The sequence below is a fragment of the Anas platyrhynchos genome, chromosome 3 (assembly GCF_047663525.1).
Source record: "Anas platyrhynchos isolate ZD024472 breed Pekin duck chromosome 3, IASCAAS_PekinDuck_T2T, whole genome shotgun sequence".
NCBI lineage: Eukaryota > Metazoa > Chordata > Aves > Anseriformes > Anatidae > Anas > Anas platyrhynchos.
The window spans coordinates 52,870,490-52,889,776 of NC_092589.1; the positions used below are offsets into that span (position 1 = coordinate 52,870,490).

The 19,287-nt window shown below is 40.8% G+C and overlaps 1 protein-coding gene across 16 annotated transcripts in view; it reads left to right on the plus strand.

Annotated features, from left to right (window-relative positions):
* LOC101789803 (SAM and SH3 domain-containing protein 1) overlaps positions 1-19,287 on the plus strand; it is a 544,938-nt gene that overhangs the window by 512,117 nt on the left and 13,534 nt on the right. For 10 of the 16 annotated variants that reach the window (XM_038175902.2, XM_038175901.2, XM_027454335.3 and 7 more), the window contains 8 exons: positions 3,571-4,406; positions 8,331-8,402; positions 10,815-10,958; positions 13,157-13,292; positions 14,305-14,474; positions 15,487-15,696; positions 16,390-16,540; positions 18,799-18,912. In XM_038175902.2, the coding sequence (XP_038031830.1) occupies positions 3,571-4,406; positions 8,331-8,402; positions 10,815-10,958; positions 13,157-13,292; positions 14,305-14,474; positions 15,487-15,696; positions 16,390-16,540; positions 18,799-18,912 (1,833 nt within the window). Of the gene's footprint in view, positions 1-3,570; positions 4,407-7,628; positions 7,758-8,330; positions 8,403-10,814; positions 10,959-13,156; positions 13,293-14,304; positions 14,475-15,486; positions 15,697-16,389; positions 16,541-18,798; positions 18,913-19,287 lie in introns of all 16 variants that reach the window. The other 6 variants (XM_038175905.2, XM_072035898.1, XM_072035899.1 and 3 more) reach the window with 2 other exon arrangements.

The window sequence follows — 19,287 nt, forward strand, 5'->3', positions numbered from 1 at the left end:
GTAACTAGTTTGGGGAGGGGAGCAGCTGATGGGTAGAGCAGTGGTGCTACATGGCCTCCTCCTGTGGCAGAAGCACAGAAACTCCATCGGACATTCTTGTGGGATAGCTGCTGCCTCATGTAATGTTAACTCCTGGTTCAGGGGGAGCCTGCTTGCAGTTTGACTGCTGAATGAGCCGCGCTGCCAAGAGACAGGGGGAGTGGGAGAGAGAATGGAGGAGGACAAGGAGGGTGGGGAAACGGGAAACAGTTCAGCCCCTGGGAATGCCATGCTGCAAAATTAACTCTGGATGACCTGGATCTGTGTGCGAGCACTCAGAGACTAAAGAAGCCTGAGCCTCAGTATCCTCTCTGTGAAGCCGTGCTTGAGTCCTTACTGGAGCTGTGGCTACCTCTCTCTGTCAGTGGCCTTTCCAGGATCAGACCCTGTGATTCCCTTCAGCTTTGCAGTGAGCTGAACCGTATTATGAATCCTTCTGAGTGTATTTAAGGAGAACACGTGCATCGTCTTGGGTATGTGGCAGGAAGCTGTTGGCAGATTTATGATCGAGCCTGCCTCTCTCATGCATGATGGTCATGTAACGAACTGGAGTGAAAGGCTCAGCCAGCTTAGAGCTCTGGGCAGCTCTCTTGGCCTGAAAAGGTTTATTCACCTCACAGGGGAGACAAAGAGGGCATAAAGCTGGTTATCTTGGAAGTAAAAACATGTTTTATGGGAAGGGGCAAACAAAACAGGGCTGGTGTTCCCCTGCTCTGAGGGAAGAACGCCAGAGATGCCTTTCCTACCCCCTGGGGGTCTGGGAAAAGCTGTGGGGAGCAACCAGCCAGAGACTGCAGGGCTGGGAGCAGCTGCAGGACCAGGCAGCCCAAGGGCATGCAGGCGCCTTCCTACAGTTTGACCAGGCTGTCTCTTCAGCATGTTAACTGTTTTGTTCTTAATTCCTTCTCTCGCAGTGCTTCACTTGCAATTCTATTTCATTGCCTTTTTAATTTTCTCCCTCAGTCTTCCACTTACGTGTCTCAGTTCCTTCCAGGTTTTTTTCCACCGAGTTTTTCCACCCCTGCTCCCCAACTCATTGAATGAACTCCAAAAAATCTTGCCCTGCTTCCTTCTTTCTCCATCTTCTGCCCATCTCCTCTGTTTTAATGCTAGGCTTTTCTGAGTAATTCATCTGTAACTCAGAGTTTGTGCTTCATCCAGGACTGTGGAGTTTCTTTATAGGTTGGCTCTTGGTGAATTCTGTAGCTTAAAAAAAAAGTTTATATTGTTAAATAACAAGATGGATTGCTTCTACATAAGTAGAAGGCACCTTAAGGAGTCAATTACACATTAGGAATAGATATCTATCAGAAAGGTCTCCCCATACCCAAATTTTCATAGGACAAATTAAAAGTGCTTCATAAATGCTGTCCATCCCCACATCTCATAATGTAGGTCTGTATTCCCGTTTGAATATGTCAGAGGACTCTGGAAGATCACAGAAGATACTGTGGTCAAATTTGGGGATTGCCATCTGCCCTTCCAAGTTACCTGCAGTTGACTAAATTGGCTCTTGAGCTGTTTGCTGCTATTATTTAACGAGTATATAAACATGAAGTCATGTGAAATCCTAGATGGCTAGGATTTTGAGAGTTGGATTGAGTGAGAAATGTATTTGATGTAGTAGCATCAGCATAATGTCAGTAAATTCATAGGTGTTCAACAGCCTTTGTTAAAGTATGACAGTAGGCTTGGTTTGAAAACCAACATGAAATTCCCCAGAAGAAAGATTCCTCATAACCCTCCTCAGAAATGTCTTGACAAAGAAGAAAAGCTTTTCCAAATTTCCTTATACATTACCATTGTTTTTAAAGTATCCTACCCCCAGATCCTTCTCCCACAGTTCTGCTAGTGAGTCTTTTGTTGCACTAAATACAAATTTTGGTGATCTGACAGTCACTAGTACATGCCAATATCTGAATCCATGTGTATTTTGTGTTAGTCTTCCCTCAGTGAGCTAAGTGAAGGTTCTAATTCTTGGGCACCGCTCTTATATAGCATTTAAAAACATTTAAATCTACATCTGTGTCATTATGGCTTTGTGTCATGGACCAACTCCAAATAACATCTGTTACGATGTTGACACACAATGCATATTTTACAAGCTGTTTGAAAACATATTTACTCAGTGGACTAAAATTGTTTATCAGCCCATATCCAGTCTCAGGAGAAAGTCAATTTTCTGTTCAAATTGAGAATTAGAGGAGAAAAAGAGCAAGTTGGACAGTCCAATGAAAATGGAGTTAAAATGAGGTTCCAATCTACAGATCTACCCCAGCAAAGTTCTCAGCAGTGAAAGTTGTGTCAGATGTGACCTGCTATCCCTTCACTGTCACAGTGAGTTTTATTTTGGGAAAACAGTGTCTTAGCTTTCAGCAAGTAAGTGGCAAATATGTTTTGCCAGCTGAGTGACTGAAGATGAAACAGGAAGCCTGTACAAGGCAACTAATGGTTTTTGTGTTGATTTTTCCCCTTATTAGTGAATAAATGACCTTAGTAAATCATAGGTATTTTGGTAATGATGTTTCTGATATATACCTGTGACTGCCATGGAATTTGTCAAGCAGGACTGAGCAAGATGTGTACTCTCATTTGACTCTTTCCTTGTTACTTCATCTAATATCTGAGCCTGTAGTTTGCTCAGTAGAAAACACTAGACAAAAATGTTTCTTAAATGATAAATGTGAAAAGGAATCACAGTTCCGGGTACTTTTCTCCCTTCACTCCATTCCAGAAAGGAGACCTGGCTATTTTCCCGTATCCACTTGTGTTTCAGAAAGTTTCCTTTCCTTTCTGTGAAATATGTATTTGGTGAAAACAATGTGTTTCTGTCATTAGCAGGACAGTGTTGAAATTGGCACAACCACAATCTGACCTACTTTAGCTTTTTTTACTTTGCATCTGTTTGTTAAGTAAATTCGGTATCATTAAAATTGGTTCCTTTTCCCCTGTGGAAATCCCAGCTCTTTTCATTTCAGCCCTGAGATCAGCTCTGTAACTTTCTGGGACAAATACTGTTTTCTACTGCAGAAGCTTTGGGTGTTTGAAAACTGGACCTAAATGAGAGATGCATTTGGTTTGGTTTGTGTTTTTTTTTTTAATCCCTGGGTATATTTCTGATTTATCATAATTTCATTAGGGCAGAGGTTTAGTAGGCCATCGTAGAAAGTGTCAGAAGAAGAACATAAGAAACAGATCCCAGTTCCAGCTTTTCAAGGATTTCTAAGTGAGAGCATCTGTGGTCTTATTTAGCAGCGGATGAAAGAGAGAAACTTAAAATAGCACTTGCTTTATTTACATGCTGTTATAGTCTATTTATTGTTATCCCAAAACTCTCACTTCACAAGTGGAAGTTGCTGATTCAGCTGTATCCAGCTGCAAATACCTTCTGGGCTTCTTGAATCAGGAAGAGTTTTCCTTCCATTTTAAGTGGATGATTGTTGATAATTAAATAAAATAAAACTTTACAGGGAAAGATCTTAGAGAGTTATGAACAGTGACATCCGTTGTCCTGCTTTCGTCCCCCTGCAGGTGTGGAAGAGCACTCACTTGACAACTCGCCCATACTGGATGACAGATCGGCACTTTACTCTGGAGTTCACAAGAAGCAATTCTACTTCGATGGCTCCTGTGAGAAGCAGCCAGAGGACGACTCGGACTCACTCACTACTTCTCCCTCATCTAGCAGCCTTGATACGTGGGGAGCCAACCGGAAGCTGGTGAAGACCTTCAGCAAAACTGATAGCCGTGGCCTTATCAAGCCTCCCAAGAAACTTGGGACATTTTTCTCTTACCCAGAAGAGGAGAAGACCCAGAAAGTTTGCCGCTCCTTGACAGATGGGGAAATGAAGAAGAGCCTCGGCTCGCTGAGCCATGGGGTAAGTACAGAAAGCATTTGCTTTTATGACAGCAACAGGCACAAGCACCATCTTCTGGTGTCCCTGGAGGAGATTCAGAGTGTAAGGAAGCAGATCCGATTGAAGAAAATGGATACTAACTATTCCTGTTCCAGAGCTTTTCTTTGCCAGCGCCCTGCTAGGAAAGGAGCATCCCCCACCACTTGCGACCTGCAATTACTGAGGCACAAAGCGAAAGGGGGTGGAGGTTGTGGCTTCCCAAACAGAAGGCTACGAGGGCGCACCTCTGTCAGCGAATTCAATATTACCTATGTGGTGGAGAAAAGCCTGTACAGTCACCTCAACCTCTCCCAGCTGGTGCGTCCCGTTACTGACAGGACCCTGAGCAAGGCCGACAAGCAGGACCTGAGGAGATGCCTGCTAGAGGAGGATGAGGAAGCCAAGAGGAAGTGGGCTGCCACAGTGGATCGCTGTACTAAAAGGGTTCTCTTGAGAATCCACCAAAAGTCTGTGAGTCAAAGAGTTGTCATGAAGGTGGTCTTCCAGTTTCTGTGAGGTTGCAGTCAACACTGTTTCTGCTTTATACTTTGAACTAAAACTCAGCGCTTCTGCTTTCATTGCCATTATAAACTCATAAGCACTGGAATTCAGCTATACGGGAAGAGTAAGCCATGAGGAGCTTGATGTAATTCCATCAGAGAAGAGTTTTGTTGAGTCTGCAGTTTCTATGTGCACAGAGTAACTCGATGAGAAAGAGCAAATATGACAAAATGCTGTGTTTTTGTTTTAATTCCCTTAGAGCAGAAATCGAGATGACTGATGAAAAGCTTTGAGACAGTATAAAAATGTTTTTATGATGCTTTGGAAGTCAGCAATCTCTTAAAGGCACACTGAGAGATATACAAGATTTTCAAAGGATTAGAGCACGCTTAGTCAACTGTGCTCTGTTTCTGTCCTGCCCTCTGTTATTGCCTCATGTTGGCCCTTCACAACTCAGTTTGCATCTCACCAGGTTGCCCATCCAGCTCTGTAGTCGCTGTCAACACACAGCTGCAGAAAGACAGGGAGTTTTATGTTATCTAGACGCTGCCCCCCTGCTTGCTGCTCACCACCACCAAAAGTGCCCCTTCTGCTCTGTCCCTGGCCACTGCTCCTCCTTTCTTGCGTGAGGTGAAGGTGTTAACTTCCCTCAGAGCACTGTGGAAAAGGAACAAGGGGTGGCCAAAAAAAGAAATGGTGCTGTACGAGAAATTAAGTGATTTGAGCACTCCAGAGACCCAAAGTCTCTTCCTGACTATATGACCCAGTTTTGACCATTCCCTTCACCATGATGCTGAGTTTCCTGGGAACTTGCCTTTGGGGCCAGCCAGATCTCCAAAGCTGAACCAGTCTCTTGTCTAGTAGAAAATATAGGTATATTCCCTCCCTCTGTGGGTGGAAACAGCAGTACACCCATAACATTAAGCAAGATATCCCAGTGAACAATACAGTAAAAACAGCTTTTCTTCTTGAATTACAGGTTTTATTTTGAGAGGCCTCTGCTTCATTTCCCCAGGTGTGAGTTATTCTTAATATAAGAGCCCACAGCCTCGGTCTCCCTGAATAACATGTGGGAGCTGACCATATTTTTATGGTCCACTTTTTGTTCTCTGGATGCAAAATTGAGTTTTTTGGTGTGTTTTTTTTTTTTTTTTTCTCAGTAGCATGAATATTTTCTCTTGGCTGCTTCGCTATTTCTTCTGCGTTTACTGCTTGCCCTGCCACTGACATGATACTGTTTGTTTTCATAAATATTGTACTCAGAAGACACTGTTTTCCCATAATGATATTACAATGATAAGAGAAAGCTTTTTTGTCCTTCTCAGGGTTGAGCAGTAGGTGGTATCTCAGGCAAAAGAGCATATTCGTTTGGGCTAGAGATGCTGCATAGTTAAAAATGCTTTCTAAAGCTGTCTTTGTAAATACAGATGTCAGAAACAAGTTTTTCAGTTCTTCTAGAAAGTGGTCTTACTACAGTAATTTCTTTATGAAAACCGTCTGGACTGATTTTTGTGTATTCACGGAGATACAGTGAGAGAAGAAATGGATAGCATTTTGTTGTTGTTGTTGATGAACTCAGCTAACTGCTTCTCCAGCCTCATTACAATGAGATAAAAGGTGGGGACACACTGCTCTTACTAGCTTTTTCAACACACTTCTTCCTGAAACCGCAGAAAGCTGGCAAACTTGAGCTAATGCCACTCCTTCTTCCTAGAAACACTTAATGTTTGTTTGCTGCAACCTCAGGGAAATTGCAATGCCTATGTATTCAGTGGAATCGGTCACTATGTCTTGCCTTGCCATTCATTTTTGTCATTTATATTTGTTTCAGTGACCTGGACATGCATGAAATTTTCAAATAGCATCAGTTTTTCTTTTCTCCCAAAATGATAATATTTTTTAATGCATGGCCATTCCATTGAATATCCCTTTCCTCATCCACAGACCTTTTGTTTGGTACAGAATTACCAGGGTCATTACTGGAATTGAAGGCTGAAGATAACGTTATACGTAGGGGAGGTCCATAATGAATAACAATATCCATAACAATAAAAGTCCTTAATACGGTACATTTATGCAGAAGCTTTTAACCAGCAGGCGTTTTGCTGTCTCAGAAGACTGCTATAGGAGGAGCTTTGGCTGGTTTGACAGATGAGCTTGCTCAGAGCAGTTCCAGATGTCCTGTCTTCATTGTTGGATTTACCATACGCTGCAGGATTAGTTAGAATGGACTCTTCACAGGAGAACATTACTCAGAGCTAAACGTGCTGTGCTTTAAAAACTCGTCTTATTCCTTGTGGTTGGTCTCAAATCACAACGCTTTTTTGGATGCGGGGGGGGGGGGGGGCGGGCATAGACAAAGTTGGATTTGAGTTTTGGTAGAGCCGTGATGGGTACAAAAATTGGCATTCAAGCACTGGGTATAGCACCCACTGTAAAGCCAGGAAATAAAACTTTTTAAAAGCATTTAACACATATGTTGATTAGTAGTGAATGGGGCAAGAAGAATGTTCACATTAACAGAACTAATTGATCTAATTGTTTCTTAAGTGGCACAGTTTATAGGGCTTGTTTCTTTGGAATAGAGCCTTGAAGCAAAGCACCTGGTGGTTCTCAGGTGGTGGATCTTTGCAGCTCCCAAGTACACGCTCACGGGACTAATTTGGCAATCATTTGTAGGTCTGATCTGATGCTTAAAGTGTCTTAAGCTGAGTCTTAAGGTCTCTTTGAAGTTACCCCATGGAGTGGTTCAGGCTCTAAGAATTTTCTCCTGTTTGTCTCAGGTCTAACTCTAAAGAGAATACTTATAACAGAGATACGACTCTCTCAAAACCCCTGCCTAGGGCCCGGAGTTGAAGCTGTGCAAGTACATTGCAGCAGCCATGTCCTCATTTTCCTGGATTGCCCTTTGAGACTTTTGTCAGGGGCGGGTATTTGAGTGCTGTGCAGCTGGTTGGTCATGTGGCCAGAAAAAAAGTCAAAGGTTTGACCTTTTAGGTTACAAGGCAAAAGCTGGATTCTCTCTGAGCCCCCTAAGAGGCTGGTCTGTTTTCAAGCAATACTAAAGCTTTAGCAGACTCATCTGTTACACAATCTGGTTTTGGCTGTGGAAATGCAACTGTACTGAGCTTAGTTGCCTTCTGCTCTTAGGAAGGAAGCGGTGTCATAGTGCTGATTTTCTTTTTTATGCAGGATGATTATGATAAACTGCACCAGTGCATTCAGCCAAAACTGAGTCACTCAGGTGATTGTGCCACTGCAAATATGACGTACTTTCTCCCAGAAGTAGCAGAGCTGCCATGTGCCACCAGAGGTGTGATGGTAAATACCTAATCTGGAATTGGGGGTTACTGAATCACTGGGGACACAACGCTTACAGATAGCTGGGTGGCTTTTTCCCTCCTCTTTCCAAGGGCTTTGCCCTACAAGGTAGCATTTCCCTGTATTTCAGTGGAAATGGAGTGCATGCAGCAATTCCCAGAAGGTAGGTTATTCGATGCTTTAAAAGATTGGTGGTTCTCTGTTTCAGTGCTACCGTGGACTAATTTATGAAGGCAGATGGGAGTGCTGAGGTGGAATTGCCAGCAACCTGGAAAACTTGATGCATAAGATCAACAGTTTCCTCAGACCAGAAAGCCTTTTTTCTTTTTAAAAAGAGTAGGCAATAGATGACTCAACAGCAGCAGACCTTAGGCCAAGGAGTTGTCTCTGGAAAAGACAAATGACTCAAATTGCTTTTAACAGCATTCTTGGTTTATAATCTCCCATCATTTTGTTTGTTTGTTTGTTTCCATTTTTGCAGATGTGTGTGTTTTCACTGGTGTTCTTCAAATCACAGTGTTTCAAGTGAACTAGTCATTGTGATAGAACTGTTTCCATCCTTTTTTTTTGCAGAGAACCTGCAGCTTTGGAGGATTTGACTTGACAAATCGTTCCCTTCATATCGGAAACAATTCTGACCAAATGGTGAGTATAAGACGAGAAGGCTCAGGCTTGAAATAGCAGAAAATGAAATGCACAATAGAGTTATAATAGACTGAAGTGTAATTTAGGTCCATAATAGCAGTTTGGGGATCCAAGAAAGTAAGTATCTTTGTTAACCACAGACTTCCTTAGCTTTGAGAATAACATATCCACCCATATCCATGTGTGTATAAGTATTTATACACCATATGTGTAAAGAGGCAGGAACAAGTGATCAAAGCACAGATCTGGGGGCACATCTGTGGACTATTCCTGTGTCTAACTTCCTCAGAGCATCACCCCTGGCAAAACATAGAACTACTATCTTTTCTTGGTAAAACTGTTTGGAATAATTAGAAATCTTCATTTAGTGGAAATCGGCAGATTATTTGGGTGGAAGTCATTTTGTAAGAGATGCATTATTTCTTCTCTCATTGTATCTACAAGTTCCGAAGTAGACCAGAACCCAGCTGTTCTGGGTGCTGCACAATTGAACACAGAGCCCTTTGTCTATAAGAGAACTTTTTCTATACAGTAAAGTAACTCCCCTGAGAGTTAATTCCATTTTATGTTACTCATGTTGATCCTAGTGTTTCTGTTGGTCAGCCTGTGGCTAAAAATAATAGAACAGAAATGAGTCAGAATGTCACATCAAATGAAATTGTTGACATTTTTTCTTTTTGTCCATATTTTTTTTTCTTTTCTGTTTCAAGTTTGGCTCTGAAAACTTCTCTGTTAACTTAAAACAAATCTAAATTGTGAAACATTTTACATGTCAGCATTTAAACAGCTGGTTTTTGTTTTTGTTAGCAACGTTTTGTTGTTGTTGTCGTTTTAACATCATAAATTCCCCCTTTATCGGTCAAAACTGGATGGATATTTTATTCATCAATTTTCAACTCAGTAAAAAAGCTGAATTCCAAACTTACACTGATTATCCCTAAACATAGCTAATTTGACGTGTTTTGTTCAGATTATGTTTTTGATATTGGAGAGAGTTAAATTCTAGGTGTTAACGGTTTTCCTACTAACATCACCTGTCTCGCATGGTGGGACAGGTAAAGTGTGCCAGATTAATTAATATATGCAGATCAAGGTTGTTGTTTTGTTTTGTTTTTTAAACATTTAAGTCCACTAACTTAATGCGGGTGGGAGGGGGAGGATGTCCAAAAAGGCAAAGAGCTGTCCTTATTTTCTACTCAAAGACCAAAAGTTAGCAAAGACATTGCAATCACTTGTAAAGGGAAAAAAATAGAATGGTCAGTAATAAATTATCAGTTGAACATCAGAGAATGTTTTTGGCAGAACATCAGTAAAGTAGCAAACATGCATAAATTTGGGGAGGAGGGGAATAAATCCTTTATGTAGAATATAGCATACACTTATTTTACTGTTACTTTGTGTACTTAAGTTTTCCTCTAAGGGATTATTGAACCAAGTCAGAGACCAAAGTCAGTAATCAATCTGATTGCTGCCAAGCAGATTTTGGCCCTTTTTGCGTTGTGATTTTTGGTGCATCTGTACTGATGGCAGTGGTGGTAGAACTCTAATAGAGCTGCTGAGCTGTGGTTCCTGAAGTGCTGTAGGATGAAGAACTGTGTTTAACATGCAGCTTGGAATATCTGAAAAAGGGCTGAGTCATACAAGTTCTGCAGAATGTTAGCTGATCCATGGTAATTGGTTGTGTGTGCTTGTGGCAAAAGTAAATGCTAGGTATCTTAAGCCAGTTTAGAAAAGGTTAAATGCGTTCAAAGCAGCTAGCTTTTGTCATCCACTAAATGTGGACCAGCTAATTTAGTTCAGCAGCAGCTTATGGCTGTGTTTTAAGAATAGGTGTGCAAGTGCAACCTTCCACCATGGATGATGGATTTAGTAGCTTTTGTTTGCATTTTTTTTAATACAAAAATCCACAGTAAAGCCACAAAGATGGTAATCAAAGGGTTAGCTGAATGCCTTTCTAAAAATAGAACATAAATTTGAGTAGCCAAATACAGGTATCTGTGTGTATATATAGAGATATTTGGCTAGGATTTCAGAAGTACCTTGAGTCCTGTGTAGTACCGAGCAACATGAGACGCAACTACTGTTGTATGTCCCATCAGCAGGGCTTAGCCTGAGATCGTTGAGCTCTGTCAAGTCAAATACTTACCTGAAACCCAAAGGGACAAAGACATGCCAACAGATCCCAGAACTATCTACACAAAGTACCTACAGAAAAGTTACAAGTCAGGCCTTAAGTTTAAGTTATGGCAGATGGCTACAGTAGTTTTAGAAGGTCTCAACAGAGAATTTAAAGCGATAAACAGAACACCACACTACCATCCTGCACCTGCCTGGCTACCTCTGCAGTGACTGCTGGATGGAGAAGAAATTGGATCTATATTTTATAGGTGTTAACCCTGGTTTGTTTTACAGGGCAAAGAAGGAGACTTTGTTTATAAAGAAGTGATCAAATCGCCCTCTGCCTCCCGTATATCTCTGGGCAAAAAGGTGAAATCTGTAAAGGAAACCATGAAGAAAAGGATGTCTAAAAAATACAGCAGCTCTCTGTCTGAGCAGGTATGTAAGGTCTCATTGGACTCTGCTTAATAACATAGGAACTATAATCAATATTGATTACCAGGCTTCAAGGTATCACAAGGCATATGTAGAGAAATTTCTAACAGGAGTATGTGGTGTGGCTTATTCCTATGTTCTTATAAAATCCCTCACTGTGAAATGGCTTCTTATAGAAGCACAACCATGAAAATGCATTTCCAGATTTTCGTTCAAGTAGCTCATCAGCAGAAGCTTGTGGTTGATGGCACTGCACATCTTGCTCTGTATTTCCATCTCTTTATCTATCATCCTTGTTTATTAAGGGAACTGGCCTGTGACACGGGGTCACAGTAATACGTTTAGTCTGCAGTTTACACCTTAGTTTAAATTCCCAGCATAACTTCACATACACAGTGCCTGTCTGCTATTACAGAGCTGTTTTCCATCATAGCTTGCTTTCTGTAGCAGCTCATTAAGACAGATGCACAATGCAGTCAGAGAGGGGCATCCCACAGAACATTTTCCTATTTATTCTTTCATTATGGAATTCTCTAACTCAGTCTTAAACCTGAAGTACAATAAGGCTTTGAATTTTAGTGGCCTAGGAACAATTGCTGGCTTTTTCTATAGATACCCCTTCTGGTATACTTGGGGTTTGTTGCTTTGGTGGTGTGTCAAAAATTCGTCAGCGTTTGTTTAAAACTATTGCAATGTGTATTTAATAGCTTACAAAACCGCCGGGAAAGCAGAGCTTTCTCTGGCAAACATCGCCCCCAAGTGGCCTCTTACCAGTCGCTGGATGGCCGGGGATGCTTGCAGCAATAGAAAAATGGAAATGGAAACGGAAATGCTGTCATGCCCTACCAGACAGAGCTTTTTGGCATTAATGCAAAGTGCTGTTGCTTGTAGAAGGAGCTTCAATTAATAAGATTAGAGATAACAACCCCAAAGTGCAAATACGGAGACAGCACAGCAGGCAGGTACATGACCAGACTTACACAATGCACTGTAACGTTAGAATTCCTTCCCTGGGGGACTGCTTGACCTACTGGTTCGTAACCAGGGGCAGTGCCATCGTTATGGTTACATTTCATTTATAATTAAAACATTTTAAGGTCTAACAGTATGATTTGATAGTGATAAGATGCTTTGGTGTCTTACTGTCCTTAAAGTGCCCCTCTGGAAAATCTCCCTAAGGAAGGGATGCAGTGAGAACTCGGAGGGTTAGCGGTACCTCTGCCCTCTAGCTCTCTGCAAGAGTGACTAGGCCTCTGAAGTTTTATGCTGGGATGACTTTTTTTTCTGCTGACTCTGCAGAATGCAAATAATAGGTTTAATCTAAAAGCTTCATGACCACACACCAGCTCAGAACCCTCTTGTATGCAAGCTAGAGTTCTTTTCTTTTCCAGCTTCTTGGCACAGTCATTTCAGAATATTTTTACCTTCTATCTTTCTGGCATGACTCAAACTATGTGCCAGTATCTCTGCCTGCATTCAAAGAAAACAAGCAAAACCATTCTGCCACAAGTAATCTGCTTTGCTTCAGTTGTGCGTCACGGAGGCTGACAGGATTTCAATTTAGGAAAGACCTTTTTGAATTTCCTGTAATGTTTGACTGAATGAAAAGAGAAATTGCTCACCTACAGCATATGTAGCAAAACCGTTTTTTTGTTTGTTTGTTTAATTTATGCTTTTATGTTTATGTGTGTTGTATGCATGTATATTATGTATAGGCTGCATTTTCTAGTTCTTTTTTTTCCTTCAAGGTAAATAAGCAAAAATACTAATAATACACTGAAAAAAAATTTACATTGCTGTGTTTTTGACTTGAATTGTCTGATTTGTTTGTATTCACCTTTTTACAAAATCCTGATTCAGAAAGCTGGATTTGGCTTTAGCTGTTTGGCAAGCACTGCTGATAAAATATATTGTGTGTTTTGGAAACCTTGAATTTGTAGTTTTGTGTAATGTTTCTTTCCGCTTGCAGTGCTAGCTTTCTCAGACAGTTATTGATTTCTTCTGTGTTTGCCATCATGCCTAATAAAGTGGGGTGTCTGCCACAGCTGAGTATCACTAAATAAGTTGATAAATGTGTTATGCTTCTGTCCTGTCTCTAAAGAGCAGGAAAATACAAGAAGTTCTCTCCTCAGATATGAGTGAGCAGCTCCTGTCAATACCTGTGCTTGCTTACCAAACTGAAATGGTTCAATGCCTTGCAGGAGTCCAGCCCTGGGGTCATGCCAGGTTCTCCACAGTCACCGCCACCAGACACTGACTCCCTGGACAAGCCCAAGCTGAAAGCTGGTGGCTCAGTGGAGAGCCTGAGGAGTTCCTTAAGTGGTCAGAGCTCAATGAGTAAGTCCTGTTCTAATTGTGTTGCTTCATTTTTGTGGCTGCAGGGAGCAGAGATCTCCACAGTAAGCAGAATTAGAGAAAGGCAAAACAGAAACAGTGGTTAAAAGTAGAAAAGGGTTAGTCACTAAGGGCTTACAAAGAACTGTAAGCTATTTGGTGCAGAGACTGTCTCTTTTGCTCAGTGTTTATACAGAGCCCTGAAAAAGTGAAATCCTGCTTTCTTGCTGGGTCTGCTGGTCCTACTATTATAATGCAAATGACTGGAGTGAGAATCACAGTCCTTCACCTGTAACAATGCAGTGAAAGTGCTTTTTCAATTCCAGATCAAGGACAAGTAGCAAACAAGCACATCTTCGCACTAGGTTTCTGCTGGGCACTCCTGCTGGGCTTTTTTTTGGTTCCCCTCCAGAGAGACCTTGAGGTTTTCTCATTAACAAGCTAGAGGAGTATTATTTTAAACCTCTGTGGTTAAGATTGTCTCTAGCACAAAGCAGAGTTCAAGCAGGATCCAGATGGGGTGAACTTAATTCTATGAACTACTGATCAATAGAAAACAAGAACACACTGGGCAAAAACACTGAAGAAAAAGCTCAGTGATTAAATAATGAAAGTGTTTTCTGAATATAATCTGATTTATTTTTTTTTAATAACAACACAAAGTGTCACCATAAAACCAAACTCATGAATATGAGGGACCCGTCATATAGGATTCAGAGCTCAATTTCCTCATATCACTATGCTTTTTTGTGGGCAAAGCTTAGTAAAAAGATGACAATATCACTCCTGTGACATATCATAGGTGAGGCACTAGTTAATCATCTTCTCAATTAAATATTGAGGAGAATAATTTGGTGTAAGAAAGGGCACTTAAGGAGTTCCAACTCCAACAACAATATTTTGTAGGAAAAAAAAATGTTTCCTAGGAAGCTCTGACTGCTTTTTTGGTTTAACCTTCACAAAGAATTTGTTTTTTTGTGGACTGATATTAAGTCTGTCACATACATGTGCTTAGGTGGTCAGACAGTAAGCACAACAGATTCCTCAACCAGCAACAGGGAGAGCGTAAAATCGGAAGATGGTGATGATGAAGAACCTCCTTACAGAGGACCTTTCTGTGGAAGAGCCAGGGTTCACACTGATTTTACTCCAAGTCCCTATGACACAGACTCTCTGAAGCTCAAGGTACCAGCTATGTTTGTTTTTAAGGGGTCAAATGTGTATTTTGGCAAAACTCTTACATAAGAGCTCCTCGTAAGAACTGTACAATTCTTGATCTGTTAATGAGGTTGCCTGTGGGTTTTTTAAGCCTTTTAACCTATCTTATTTTGATGCATTTGAGAGTTGCTCAAATTATACTGAAAGGTTAGAAAATGCAAGTAAGTATTAGTATTTCCACATGTCCAAGGAAAGACACTTGCATTTTTAGGAAAAATAAAAATAAGCCACACATTAATTTCTCTTTTGCAAGGATTTTGTTTGAAAGATCAGAAAACTACTTTACCTGCTGCAATGAATTAGTCCATCCATGGCATAATTTTCAAAATCTTTGGAAGAGATGTAGTTGCACCTACACGCAATGTCCTCTAAAGGCATTTTAGTTAATATAAGTTAATTTGAACTAATACTGAATTAATTGACCATGAGTTGTTACTCCCTTTTAATTTTTTATGGGTATCAGTGTTTTATTTGTGCAGTATTCAGTCCAAACTATCTGACTTTTTACAGGACATTCATTACTTAAAATTCCAAGGGCAGCTAATTCCTGTTAAAGCAGGTGTAAGTCAGGTAATCTCTATAAGGATACAAAACCTTGTGCATCGTTTTGTTTGTTACGGTCAGATAATTAGTAGGAAAACCAACAGTTTTACTTTTTGCATGTGTCTCCTTTCCTTACGAGATCTGATGTGAGAACGTATCCTTATATGCTGAGCAGTCTGATCTGTTCTTACTTGCATCAGTTTTGGATAGTTGCACTGCTTGGAGACGTCTGTACACAACAGCAGCAATGCGTCACTGGGCTATAATCTTTCCAAAAGGTCTCATTAACTTTTTGAAAACTAATGGGTGTTTTCCATGCTGTGTACTGTGCTCTGTCCATTCTGGGAATATGGAAAACCAAGGAAAAATGATGTGTTTGCTTGAATATCCATCACAAAGCATGCCTAAATGACTTTCTTGCTGCTTTGGTCTGTAGAAAGGCGACATCATTGATATCATCAGCAAACCCCCCATGGGCACTTGGATGGGCCTGTTGAACAACAAGGTTGGCACTTTCAAATTTATCTACGTGGATGTGTTAAACGAAGAGGAAGAGAAGCCAAAGCGGCCCACCAGGAGACGCCGGAAAAGCAGACCTCCACAGCCCAAGTCAGTGGAGGATCTCTTGGATCGCATCAACTTAAAGGTCTGTCCACATTTTTTCTGTTATCCCTTCGGTTTTGTTTGTGGGAAGGATAACACCTTTGGAGTTACCAGTTTTTAAAGTTGCACTGCAGATTCATAGTCCTAAGGAACATTACCCCACTTAACAGAATTAGGTCTTAGCTGCAGAAGACCAGGCAGAACTGCCTGTGAGGATGTGCTGCAGGCTTCTTTGTTGTATGCACCCAGAGTGCATTGTAGCCATTATAAATCTTTGTATGGTATTGCTACCAGCTAACACCCATCAAAAGCAAGTAAAAGTATAATAAAAAAAATAACAATAGTTACCCTATCTTTACAAAATAAGTTATTTTCCACATTGCTGTTCAGAGAGCTGGAGATAATTGGTGTGGTTGTTCATCGTTTGCAGTACTCTGTTCATACAGAGCTGTGGCATATTATGCAGATGGGTAGCACGCTACCCAGGCAATTTAATACAGTGCATTCCAAATACAGAAATATGTGCAGTATTCTATCTGGCACAGCTACCTCCCTGAGCTCTGAGCAATGTTTATACAAGCTGTAGTCCTATAATTTTGCTGTTATACAGTGGTTTGCATTTGCTAAGCTACTGATATTTTTGCTGGTTATGAAAATCTCCTCTAGTATTTTTATTGCCAAAATAAGTTGAATAAACATGTTGTCTTACAGCTCTTTCCTTTCTCTTATTATGCAGGAGCATATGCCCACTTTTCTGTTCAATGGTTACGAAGATCTGGATACCTTTAAGCTTCTAGAAGAAGAGGATTTAGATGAACTTAACATCCGAGATCCTGAGCACAGAGCTGTTCTCCTCACAGCTGTGGAACTTCTGCAGGAGTATGATAGTACGTGAGATGTTTGAGGTTTTCAGTTTCAACAGAGCTCTGCCAAGAACCTTGTGAACCCCTTAAAGCAGGCAACTGGTTCATGGATTTTGATTTTTTTTTTTTTTCCTAATCTAGTTATTTCCAGGGTCTTTCTATATAGCAGCGTGTAGATTTTTGAGGAATGACTTAAGATTTGCATTTGTTCTGACAGAATTCTTTGTTTTTATAAGCCCTGCATACCTAGCCTATTCAAATGATGTCAAACGTACATCATTTACCCATTAGAATACTGATATTTGAGAATAAATCCTGAGGTGACCTACTCAAAATAAGAAGCTGAGGCGTAGTGAATAGTCAAGAAGACACTTCTAGACTAGAGAGAAGAGATTGAGGTTATCAAGGACAGGAAAAAGATCGAAGCTAGGGGGATGTGGAGAAGGATAATGTGATTTAAGCTTTGTCTCATTTTACCTGCAAGTGCATATGATTCTTGGACTTACAGGATTGTACAGGTAGCCTCAGATTGTGCATACATCAATACAGCGATTTTCACAGGAGGGAGAAAATATATTGTTCAAGTACAAAGAGTGAAAGACAGCGAACCATCTGTCTAATATGCAGCAGTGCAACTCTGTCCATTGTTCAGATGGTCTCAGGCGAGGTTACACAAATGAGGGCAAGCAGGGTAAGCACTGGCAGTCCAACTGGACAGGGTCGTCGCTGCACAGCAAGAAGCAGGGCTGTACCATCCATGCAGTAGCGAAGAGTCACGGTACAGCAGAATCATTTACATGAAAAGCAAGTCTTGCTTGAGACAGGAATTTAGATGCTTTCAGTGCCTACATGAAGCAACCTAAGATGTACTGAGTTTCCCCTTCATCCCTAAATTTTGGCAGAAGTTTAGTATCCCACGGATGAGAATCGGTGGAATGAATTGTGGGAAGACTTTCTCAGCTGCTTCTGTGCAAAATCCTACAGTGTAGCTAAAACTGTCATAGCAACAATTTAAACAGCTGCTTATTAAGTGGGAAATGCTTAATTCTATTATAAGAGATTTGTGGTTAGCATCTTTGGATTTTGCTTTTTGGCCTGAGCTTTCACTGACATGTATCTTTCCTGTACAGTTCCCAAAGAGGCATCCAGAGTTTCTCTGCCTTTTGTCACCGCCCAATAAAACTACAGTTGCAGAATTGGATTCTTTTCACTTATAAGAGTAGCTTCATGTCACCTAATATGAACTTCTCTTTAATAATTGCAGAGCTATTTAGAATGTTCACTTCCCTGAAGGAATCTTTTTCTTTTTAGGGACCTTCAATTTTGGTCAAGAACTATTTGATGCGGTGGCTGGAAAGTATAAATTCCAGCTCCAAGTCAGGATGATGAGCAGAGAGAAATGGGGACCAGACAGCTGGAACCTGGGAGGGGCAGCAGCACTTCTTTCCACTCCATAATTACCTTTCATGTGCTGAGAATAGGAATCAGAAGAACCATTTCTGACATTGTATTGCAGGGGTGGGGAGGAATGCAGCATAAACTGAGTCCTTGCGTCATGAAGTTTCTTTTCTGTGTCTTCAGCTCCAGATTTAGTTTCTTTATAAAACATGGTTTCTAACTGAATGCTATAAGTTCCTGGAATCAGGTCTATGCAGCCTAAACTGGACCACACTTGAGTGTTGGTTCTTTGCACAGATCAAGGAAGGAAGGAAATTTTTACCACCAGTCTCTCCCTTGTCACTTCCCCCTTCCTCAAGAGACATTGCCTAACTTTGCCAGACCCATTCTTGATTCTTCCTTTTGGTCCCATCTGGAATATAAGTCAGGGTTAGGATTTTATTCTTATAAAAACAAAAACAAACAAACAAACTCTTTATTTCGTTCTCTTAATGCTTTTTGCTTTTGTTTTGGGTATTATTTTTTTAATTCTTAGAAAAAACTTTGACGCCATCATTTTAAATAAATTTTGGTGGTTGTAAATTGTAGGACTTGTCCCCAAAGCAAATGAGGATGCAGACAGCTCATTCTGCTTTTATTGTTTACAGCAATGCTCCCTGACACTTGTGCTGATGTTGTTGCTTAATCCTGTGCCAGACATGATGAATGTTTACAACAGTGTTTATCACTTTGTGATGGCTGTTCCTAATACTCACTGTTTCTTAAACATGGATCTGTCGTAGTTGTTATAACAGTGAAAATAATGATGTTAGAAATGGAAGGTTGATAAGTTCTACTGGATTCTCTGTTTGTCTCTGTTTTCACTGTATTCTCATTTCCTCTAGGTAACAGCGACCAGTCAGGATCTCAGGAGAAACTTCTCATTGAAGGCCAAGGCCTTACTGGATGCTCTCCTCGGGATTCGGGCTGCTACGAAAGCAGTGAAAACCTGGAGAATGGTAATAGAGCCTCAACGAGCCTTAAAATCCTTGCAGCCTGTTTTCAGTAGATAACTTAGTATCTTTTCTGCTCCTCTTCTAGCTTATGTGAACTACTTCATGCTTGACTTTCTCCCTTGCTCTGGCTGCCTCTTTCCGTCTTGATTTGGGCCATTGGTCTTCATCGCTGCTGTTTCTAATTTATTTATTTGCAATGGTAGAAAACAAATCACATTTCACAAATCATCTGCTATTTTTTTGTAATCGTATGGCAACAAGTACTCTCACTGCCATACTTTGTCTTGTCCACCCCCTATCATAGTCTTGCAGCCATGCCTCATGAGGCTTGCACTACTTACACTCAGACAGCACTTTTCTAAGGGACCATTGACAGTG